The 11,267-nt window shown below is 39.5% G+C and overlaps 1 protein-coding gene across 2 annotated transcripts in view; it reads left to right on the top strand.

Moving 5' to 3' along the window:
* Positions 1–9,315, top strand: part of LOC110063168 (uncharacterized) — a 13,781-nt gene extending 4,466 nt beyond the window's left edge. For both annotated transcript variants that reach the window (XM_089297908.1, XM_089297909.1), the window contains 7 exons: positions 858–1,178; positions 2,249–2,560; positions 3,659–3,973; positions 5,637–5,960; positions 6,177–6,500; positions 7,165–7,495; positions 7,873–9,315. In XM_089297908.1, the coding sequence (XP_089154034.1) occupies positions 858–1,178; positions 2,249–2,560; positions 3,659–3,973; positions 5,637–5,960; positions 6,177–6,500; positions 7,165–7,495; positions 7,873–7,885 (1,940 nt within the window). In that variant the 3' untranslated portion in view covers positions 7,886–9,315. The remainder of the gene's footprint in view (positions 1–857; positions 1,179–2,248; positions 2,561–3,658; positions 3,974–5,636; positions 5,961–6,176; positions 6,501–7,164; positions 7,496–7,872) is intronic.
* Positions 9,316–11,267: the final 1,952 nt, after the last annotated feature.

Here is an 11,267-nt window from a genome sequence, read left to right on the forward strand (position 1 = left end):
AGCTTTCATGTTCTAAGGGTTAATGGCTTGGGCCTCGAATACATCCCCCTCCCCCCCTCCTCCACCCCGGCTCCTCGAGACGAAAAAAAGCCCCGTTAGAACAGGGTTCAGCGCCGAACATTTTTTGGCGTCATTTCTACAGTACAGAGTCTAGACCGCTGCCAAAATTTAGGGGAAACAGACAGAGATATGCGATTCCGATGACCAAGCTCCTGAAGCTCCAAACGACGTGAAAGATGCTAATACGTCCTTATTGTTTCAGATCAGAAAGGGGGTTATCGGTTTTCGACACTTATGAACCGTTTCAGATCTAAATCGTATTATTCTGGCAAACAGCTCCTATCTTTTTCTATAGAAGAATGATTTTTTTTAACCAATTGTGTATAGATCTCGTATTATAGCACTGGACGAGCTATCACCAAAACTAAGGAGAGTACAGTGAATATATAATTATCGACAAGTGCCAGAAACCAAACGTCATATGGGCTGGAAAGAAATCAAAGTAAGCTCAATTAATGTCTACACAGGCTCGATAGCACAGAGAAGTTTGTCAAATTAAACCACGAATTATCCAGTTAAGCATTAAAGGAGGCCAAAGCAACTTAAGCATTTTCTTTATTTTTTGTTAGCTTTGAAGAAAAAGACTATTATCGTGTCGTTTGAGTAGGACAGCTCGGTTTCAACTGCCCCTCGTACTACAAGCGCCGCCCCCGTATCCAAGGAGTGGGGTATGCCAACAAACCACCAAGCGCATCGCGCCTTCGGTGCTCGATTAACATTGTCTTCGATGCTTCAGTAGTCCATGGAAAATTCGCGCTACGGCCCTGAAAGTTGCTAATACGTCTTTGTTATTTCAGACATTTTTGACTCCGTTAACATGACATCAATTGGATGTTTCGAAGACATATCGTGGTCACGGCCGATCCCCAGCCTTGAGGGACAAGACCCGCGTCTGGAGGGAGTGAACTACAAACGGAGGACAGATGCAATAGAAAAGTGTGCATTTGTAGCTAAGCAACGCGGATACAAAGTGTTTGCTCTTCAAGACGGCGGCATGTGCTTAAGCAGTTCCACCGCACACAAGACCTTTCAGAGATATGGCACGTCAAGTAAGTGCAAAAGCGATGGAAGAGGAGGGAAGGAAGCAAATCATGTTTACGTTATTGGAGGAATCAAGGGTATGACCACTTTGTTTATTTTTTATTTATAAAAGTAAATGAAACCTATTAAACAATGAAGGGGAGGAAGCCACATAGAACGACAACAATTTTCTTTCAAGACAATGCGATATATATTAAGAGGCCGCGGAGCTGCCGTTAATAACAGCGAGCTAAATAACCTTTCTATTTATAAGAGAATGACGTAAATAGTTTTGTAGATAAGTGATTTTATTTCTGATAGTGGCTCCGAATACTTATCATCTTCTCCTGTTTGCTTGGCATAGTATCAGCCCAATGGTGTAAAAGACAAAGAATGTAAAACTCCCTATGATTCTTTTTTTATCGAAACGCCGTCATGAACGTTCTATGATAATTTTTTCGTCTAATTGACAAAGCACAAGAAAACTAAGTAAGTTTTAGGATTTTATGATGAAGTAGTCATAGCCGCCTTATTTCATAATCAGTTTTAATGTGTTTCTGAACCCCTTAGAAAAATTTTTTTTAAAATTTAGTTATTTATTGAAATTCCCAATTTATTTTTCGAAAAGGCAAAAATGAACCCCAATGAAAAGATTTTCCGAGCAATTTTCAAATTTTTATCGCGGACAGGTTAAGGAGCGCTCTCATCTCTGGTAACTATAGCAACTAATTTTTTTTGCCCCTCGGCAGGAATCCTTTTAGCTCGTCACTCATTACCAACTCGTGATAAACCTGTAAAGGCTGATTTGACAGTGGCGAGCAGATCAATAATTTGCCGAAGCTGAATTAAGGTTGAGGCAAATACTTGATCTGTGAGACAAATCACGATAGTATTCGGTGACTGTGTTCAATAAATGTTTTGTCATTCTATCACTGACCAAGTTTGTTTTCACAGCACAGCGCAGCTATGTGCCATGTTTCACACAAAAGCGTGCTTTCAATTACGCATGAGTAGAATATTATGTGCAGCAAAACACACTTTAACGGAATTAGGCATGAGCAGACCATTATTTGCAGTTAGTAAAAAAACTAAATACACCAGAAAGCTGAACCATGAGATATTTGTTAACCAATTCATCTCAATTACATGGTTAATGCATGCCTTGTAGATCTCTATTCTGCGATTGAGTACAAATCACTTGGATGTTACAAATACAACATGGGGATGACTGTTCTGGAAGGAAAAGACCCGGATGTTCTTGACGGTGACTACAAACTAAGAACAGATGCAATTGAGAAATGCGCACTGGTAGCCATGAAGAAACGATATGATGTTTTCGCTATTCATGATGGCGGCTCATGTCTTGTCAGTAGATCTGTTTACCCAACTTTCAACAAGTTTGGAATCTCACCGGATTGTAAAAGCGATGGAAAAGGTGCATCAGGGGCGAGTCATGTTTACCTTACAAGTGGGATTGAAGGTATGTTATGGAACAACTTTGAATAGCTGGTTTTCACCTGACGTCACCAAAATTCGAACCACCAAACTATTGATCTTCCTGAAATTTTACTTAAATGATGTATAAGAGCAGCTGAAAAATAATATTCATACAAATTTTCGCTCCGAATGGGTTCTTGGTTTTGTGATACACTGCGCTTGAATTTCTAACCTTTTGCGTGACGCGGCATTTACATGACGGTCTAGAGAGCTGTCATGATGGTTAAAAAAGTGACCTATTTCGGGGAACTTGGCTATCGGAACAATTCATGTCTTAGAAAAAGGATTATTTTAATGTTTTAGAGTTCCTCGAGGGATAAATTCACGCTTTTGCAGCGAAACTCAGTGACAGATGTTTCTGTTGGTTTCCGGCCGCCATGTTGGTGCCCATACGGATGGGCACCAGCATGGCGTCTCCATACAAATCTCTATAAATTTGGGTAAAAAATTTCTCCGCATATCTCGCATAAGAAAAATTGCTGTGACCAGAATTTTGGAGAGAGCCTTCGCATATTTACCTTCTTTCATTTCCCAGATTCTAGACTTTATCTATCGACCGGTTTTGATCTTTATTTTGATCTATTTTGAATTGCGTGACACTGAAAACCAGCAATATATGTGTTCAACGATTCGTTTTCCAGTTCTGGTCTTCTCGAGTAAGGAAACAAAGTACAAAGACTGGCTTGTTAGTGTTTTAATCGAAAGGTATGTTAGACGTGGATTTCTTTAATTTAAAATTTAAACCGAACCATTGGAAAAGCAATGAGCTAGAGCTCATGAAAGAAAATTACATTTTAGCGTTGCGTGATTAAAGCTGCTCTTTGTTTAAATCCGGATAAACCACACTCTAAATTAAGAAGATCTCATGTTTTAGCCCCATGGTGTCAATTAGGTCTCACACAACCCTAAAACCCTGGTACCAGAGACTATTTCAGCCTCTGGCACCACATCAGCTCACCAAAATTAGGCCTCACCGAAAGAGCTTCAAATTTGTAGCAAAAAAAGTTTTAAAAAGTTTTATAGTCGATGCACATGCGTGTAACACCCAGCGTTCATTGTTCCAATATGTTTTGCATTTCAGCTCTAACAGATCGAACTGAAGACGGAGCTCATATGGGATGCTACAAAGATCTACCTGTGCGAGCCATGGAAATCCTTGAAGGAAAAGACTACCTTCTTGACGGCAACTATACCACAAGAAAAGACGCTGACAGGAAATGCCTTCTGGTTGGAAGAGGTCGTGGATATGCAATCGTGGGTATTCAAGATGGTGGTATGTGTGTTGGTAGTCCAACGATGAAAGACTTTAACAAATATGGAATCTCCCGAGATTGCAAAAGTGATGGAAAAGGAGGACCTTGGGCCACTGAAGTGCACGCTTTAAAATGGGAAGAAGGTGGATTAGTTATAGGATTAGCTACATGAAAATTCTTTGAATTTAATTATTTTCAAATTGGTCTGAGAATATAGTCATATCACCTGTTTACTATATTGCGCACGGAGCTGTCCAAATCATTTGTTAATTTGGACACTGTGATCCAAATTAAGAATTAACTTAAACAGTTTGAATTATGACAAATCTTCTTGCGCGCATTTCTAGAGATTTCTATTGAAGAATTAGAAAACATGTGCCGTGTTTCTATCGAGTTTTAGTGTAAATCAAACTCAAATCTAAATGTCTGCGGATTGGCCAATGTCACATGCAAAACGCGTGACAACGGACAATAGCCAAGAATCCAGAATATGATGTGGTTTTTGCGATAAGGAGATTGCAGACAGACAAAAACTGTCCCGCACAAAATACATGACCAAACGATGCTTAAAATGAGCAGCATATTGCATCTAAAAAGACCTACGGCCCGAAAACAAAACACTTAATTGTCACAACCCTGACAGTTTCGTCAAAACCCTAAAAATTGATACCCTATGTATCAATGAAAAGCTAATTGCTTGTAAATTACAAAAATGATTTCAATGCTGTGTCAGTTATTGTAATACGACACAGGGCTCTCAAAGAATCACATGCTGCGCATGACCCCTACGTAAGATCGATTTTTAAGTATTAAAGCAAATAATGTCTTTCTATTTGTATTCTAAAGTAATCAAATGTCCAGCTATAATGAATGAGGGTTTTTGCAAAATTTGAAAATGTGGAGCTCTGACAACCATCTAAAGTTGCGCAATCTAAATTGTGGAACATTTATTTTGATAACTTCTATCCTAAGAACTCGATCTTTAGCAAATTCTCTCATTCATAACAATTAACTCATTGAAACCTAGCCATCTTGAAAATTTGAGGTCAAAAGCTTAAATCCTCCTTTAGGTAGCTTTCCTCGAAGGCAAAAATAACACGTTTTGAGAAAACGAGCTTTGAACTTACAGGGAGAAATGATTCTTAAAATGAAACTTCATAACCTTAAGATTTAAATTCCGGTAAATTAACGCAAAAATCCAAATTTTTACGAAAATTTCACGTAGAATTTCACATCCCCCCCCCCCCCCCTCCCCCCGCTCCCCTCCCTTAATTGAACAACTCGGCCTATTAGCTCTGCTTTTAGGTTTGGCTAAGTCTATCTATTACAAAACTTGACTGATTAGAGATATAAGAAAGCGACGGAAAATTATTGTTGACAGCACATTCATACCTCGGGCTCTTTCCACTCAGCGAAAAAACATCCGCGGCTTTGGAAACAGTTGAAAAACGATTTGGAAAATTGCTTAGAAAGTTTCCGGAATTTCAGAAGACTGTTTAATTTTCGAAATGCGAACCATTCAACCAAACATTCCAGAAATTCTAGGGTAGAAATAACACGGAACAGTTATTCTCTTAAGACATTTTCGACAATTTGGAGCTTGTGAGGTTGCCCTCTTTTTTGGAAATTGTTGAAAATGCTGCTTCATTCACTACTGGTAATTTCCGAGAAAAAATCAAGGCGGAATGTTTGGTTGAATGGAAAAAACCTTTTGGCTTTAATAATGCACTGCTTCTTTCGTTATGGCATGAATTTATATATGCGAGCTAATCTGTACTAATACTACATTCATACCCTTGTCTTCAGATTTTCTGTCCTTTGTTAAGTACGAATCACTTGGCTGTTACAAAGACAAAGACAATGGTGTAAGAGCTATTCCATCCATGGAAGGAAGCGACGTTCTTCTCAAAGATAGCTATTCACAGAGAAATCATGCTATTCAAAAGTGCGCTGTGGCAGCCTTGACACGGGGATATAAAATGTTTGCAATTCAAGATGGCGGCATGTGTGTTGGTAGCCCCAGTGCACACAAGGTGTATGGCAAGTACGGTAAATTACAGGATTGTAAAAATGACGGAAAAGGGGGCGCCGGGGCTAATCAGGTTTACAATCTGACAGGAACCATGGAAGGTACAGTGACAACAATATTGTAAACTGACAACTGACCTGTTGATTTTTTGTAATCCATCATCTTTATTTCTCAGAGGTTTGTTTTAAATAAGAAGTAAAATAATACCGAAATAAAGTCTTCGACTTCTTGTCATCATCATGGCGAAACAAAAAACATCGCAGGGATATTTCTTTTTTTACAACATTAATACTTCTATTGTTTTTTGTCATTCACAGACATTTTATCGACGTTTTCATCTTATGATTTGCGAAGGCTAGGATGTTTCAAGGACTCGCAAGCTCGTGCCATCCCTAGCCTAGAAGGACAGGACCCCAGTGTGCTAGATGGTGACTACACTACAAGACAAGATGCCGTTAGGAAGTGTGCTCTTGCAGCCCAGAAGCGGGAACATAAAGTGTATGTTACTATGTCCGATGGGCAGTGCGTCAGTGGCGCCGATACTGCAAAGAATTTTGCCAGGTTTGGCCACGGCGAGACTGAGTGCTTAGCAATGGGGGCTAACAACAAAGTGTATAATTTTCATTATGACAGCGTTGATGGTATGATAGATGGTTGTATTTTGAATAACTATGGATAGCTATTTCCAGGTTGAACGTTTCAAGTCAAAGCTACCTAATTATTGGATTAAATCAAGATAGAAAAATCTTCTATAAGATTAAATTTTAAGGCAAAATTGTAAACGAAAGCAACTTAAACGAGGGAGTGGAAATTATACTTAAAAAGTAAACAGCGATAGAAAAAAAAAAACAACTGAGTTGTCTCTGCTTGTGATGAGAAGCTTTATTTTTGTAAAAATGCTCAATTGCTCAAACAACGCTTACATGCAGTGCAGTAACACTCGTTCTCCGGTCATCTCAGCAAAGTGAACCGACGAGTGGTCAGTTCAAAGCTTGCTCTGATATTCTCTTCTGTGCTCGGAGTAGAACCAGTGGGGGCAGTTTATTCTTTCTATCTTTTACGTTAGTTCGGGCAATCTTGCTGCAAGCGGCTGCAAGCCGTAAATAACTGTAGCTCCTTTCAAATTCAACTCAGTATTTCGCATTTTCATCCACAAGCTTTGAGCTCCTTGGTTCGTAATTTCCATTGGAAAAGTGCACGTTTCCATGAGCCACAATTATTATTACTGAAATTTCATTTAATGATTCATCTGCCAGAGATAGTATACACTCGAAATTAATGGCTGATTTGTTTTCTGTCTTGCAGTCCTGCTACCATATATGGAGTACGAGTCTGTTGGATGCTTCAAAGACTCAAGTGAACGAGCTATTGAGAGCGTGGATGGAGAATATCTTTTCGATTTTCCAAGTGGATCCCTTCTGTACTATGATTACAAAACACGACAACAAGCAATCCAAAAATGCGCTGTATTTGCAAAGCTAAAAGGGTACAAGATGTTTGGGATTCAAGATGGCGGTATGTGTGTTACCAGTGCCAGCGCTCATGAAACATACAACAAATACGGTGAATCACAAGATTGTAAAAGCGATGGTAAAGGAGGACCCTGGGCCAATCAAGTGTATCGTTTCCCGGAAAGGTAAATTCATGTTAAGTGGTAACAGATGCGGATCCTTTAAATCCTGAAGTGAGGACATGTACATATCCAGAAATGTCCTCACAATTAGTCAATAACCCATATATTTTAATCTCTTCAGCATTCTTTTTCCTTTTCATGCAACGGCATAGAAAGAAAACACTCATACTCTATTAGGACTGACTGCCCAGTATATTGTCCTCCACCCCCCCCCCCCCCCCCCCCCTCCGCCGGAAATTTCCAGCCTAACTCTTTTAAAGAAGCGATCAAGAAAGACTACTACATCTAGATTCGGAAAAGACAATGGTCGTCTTTGATCCTTATGGGCAAGTTCCATTAAATTAGCGTCGCAGACTTAACACTTTGCTTCTTTTTCGCAGAATGAATGAATAACCTGTGGATACTGACAGAACTTGGATCCTTTTACTGAAGTCCATACAACAAAATGTACCTCAGTGTGTTTACACCTAATTGCAATAACGTTGTCAGAGGTCTCAATGGGGTTAACCGTTAGCTGTAAAACGAGGCAAAAATTTAGCCGTTAAATTAGGCATAAAAAGTGGAAGATATTTTAGCAGTAAAAAATGTACACTGTAAAAAACTGTTAGCTACGAAAGTGTAAATCTCAAGATGTCTTGTCACGACTTTTCTGTGTCTTATCTTTTGGCTTGGTGGTACAAGGAAAAGCTGGGAGACTTAATATGTGGCAACAATTCTTATAACAATACCTTTTTCCATCCCTAGAATGGTCCTTAAATATGTTTTACAGTGATCACAATAAATGTTTAACATTTTTGAGCAATGAAAATTAGTTTTCCACTTTTTAAAAGAATGGTAATTAATTTCTAAGATTTCTGTTCACCGTAAAAAAAAATAAGTGAACCGTAAAAGGCCAAACCGCTAGCCATAAAAAATTACCACCCTATTGAGACCCTCTTGTTAAAGAAAAATTCATGAAAAAAAACAGATGTTTCTTCCTGAGACCTGTGGAGAGTACCGCCAAAAAATACTGCTCTTCGAGAATTGAATTCAGTATTTATGAAGAAAAACCATTCAATGTCAGGAGAAGAAACTACTGTTTTAAAGTTTTATTCAGATATTTACAAACCAGATCGTGAGTCTGGCAATGATGAAAAATGCCGCTATTCTTTCAGTATCACCGTCTCAGAGACACCGTTACCCGCGAAAATTATACCATGAGAAAGAAAAGTCCAATACTTGCCTTTGTACCTTGGAGCACGAGAGAATAATTAAGATCAAAAATTGTATCCATAATTCGTTTTTCTATCGCAACGTTATTGCAATTCGGTGTATACATGCAGCTGCTTCGAGAAAGGTTCCCTTACAAAGGCGTAACAGCGAACTCAATAATGTCGAAAGTTATTAAGGGCAACGTTGGTTATACAGTTGCTGGATTGAAGATCAAGGTATTTCAACGTTCAGAGAAGGAAACAGCACACACACGTGTATTCATGCCTTCTCTTTCCTTCTAGCTAAACACCCTGAAGCTCACTCAAACAGCACCAAACTATTACTACTCATAATACCAGTCGGCTTTGTCGCATACACTTTTAATTTGCATTTTTGTGGGACATCCTTTGTCGAAACAGCTGTATCCACTGTTCAAAGTAGCTTGTATCCTTATGACGAAATAAACAATTGTTCGTAGTCGCAGTGTGATATTAAAAGACAAAAAGGGGAAACTTAGAGTACCTTCAACATATATTTTGTGTTTTAAGGAAGTCGTAAGCAAACAACACGATCAAACTTTATGGAATTCAGACTTGTCGAGTATTGAATTAAATCCTTCAAACATTGCTTAATTTTGCTCACATGTTTAAACAAGCAATTTCCATACATGTAAAGCCGCTTACGCTGTCCATGTGAGTAAGCTACGCGTCAAAAGGATTGGTTATTTCCGAAACAAGTACTGATGGCGGATTTTAAAAAATCTCTCACCCTTCATCTTTTCTTGACTGGAGGACGGAGTTTTTTCCGAGCCTCGTCAATGCACCAGTACATGGGAATTTAAGTCTGCGAAACCATTCAACGCAAGTGTTCAAATTATTGGCGGAAGAAACGAGTATCATGTCTAAAATTAACTTAAGAATGATTACCTTGAAAATAAAGTCTATCTGGGAGATTAACCCTCTTACTCCTCATCCTCTCTTGTTAATTCGGTCACGTTTCCAGACAACCTAACCCTTTTTACTGTTTAGTCTGAGCATTGGCACTGTATCCGGACAGGGCGTTGGCCGAACGTAGTTCATCATTTTTCCGTTCTTCTAGTGGAGAATTGAGCTGTCGCCTCTCTCCCTCCGGGCTGTCTTATCCTCTGCAGCTGATGTCGCCTCTGACCAAGATTTTAACCCGCTCTTGCGAAATAGCTCTTATCCATCTAAATGAAACACGACTGTATATACAAAAACTGGAAAGTACGCCCCTCCGCTACAAAGCAGCAAGCTTATTAAATATTTTACAGCTTTGATTTGTAAAACCAGCCAAACCTTTGCGCTTTGTGTCGACCTTTGAAATAACCGCTAGTATTACAGGTGTACCTGTTTAGTGTACGTTTTTAAAACTCCCTGAAGAAGTCTGGGCTAGTTACACAAAACGGGTCGGAGATTAAACAATACGTTTTACAAGAGGGTGGTGGGGTGCCAACCACGCATTACGCTGACTTTTTCTATTAAATCACGCATCACGGAGAATTATTTCACCAATCACGCGTCACATAAAAAGAAGGAAGTCCGTCGCCAATTTCGCTTTCTCGAACCTAAATTATAAAAGCGTCGTTAAAAGAGGAACTTTGTCGATTCAACGACAAAAATGCATCGGCAAATATGTAGGCTCTCAAGCGAAAACATTCCTTACGGTATCCGTTCGAACGGCTAACCGCACGGCAAGTGAACTAGTCTGCGAACAGGTTCTAAGCGAGGGCGTACAAAAATATCCGACGAGCGAAGCGAGCCGTTAAACGCGAAGAAAAGAATTCCGCGAAATGCACTACCCTCTTCACCATTCCGCTCTTGGCTCTCTCCGCTCGCCCTAGACCACACTTGGCTAGCTCGCACTAAACTCATTAACCCAACCGGGAGCCTTTTCACAGGCTTCAAGTGAATGGATAATTTGAATAGCAATAGCTCATTTACTTGTTTCAAGATATCTACATGAGTTGATAACCACTGAATATGACGAGTAATGACACAAGAAACGATTTAATGAAATGCATACTGTGAAGGTAAATGTTAGAGATTCATAAGATGTGGGCTGGGTAGGTATATGCTGGGAATTAATACGATGTAAGCTGTGTAGGTATATGTGGGGGATTGATGAGATGTAGGCTGTATAGTTATATGTAGGGGATTAATGAGAAGTAGGCTGTGTAGCTATATGTGGGGGATTACTGAGACGTAGGCTGTGTAGGTATATGTGGGGGATTAATGAGATTTAGGCTGTGTAGGTATATGTGGGGGATTAATGAGATTTAGGCTGTGTAGGTATATGTGGGGGATTAATGAGATGTAGGCTGTGTAGGTATATGTGGGGGATTAATGAGATGTAGGCTGTGTAGGTATATGTGGGGGATTACTGAGACGTAGGATGTGGAGGTATATGTAGGGGATTAATGAGATGTAGGCTGTGCACATATATGTGGGGGATTAATGAGATATAGTCTGTGAAGGTATATTTGGGGGATTAATGAGAAGTAGGCTGTGTAGGTGTATTTAGGGGATTAATGACATGTATGCGGTGTAGTGATATGTGAGGGATT

The sequence above is a fragment of the Orbicella faveolata genome, unplaced genomic scaffold (assembly GCF_042242905.1).
Source record: "Orbicella faveolata isolate gen_17 unplaced genomic scaffold, um_ofav_v1 contig_3, whole genome shotgun sequence".
NCBI lineage: Eukaryota > Metazoa > Cnidaria > Anthozoa > Scleractinia > Merulinidae > Orbicella > Orbicella faveolata.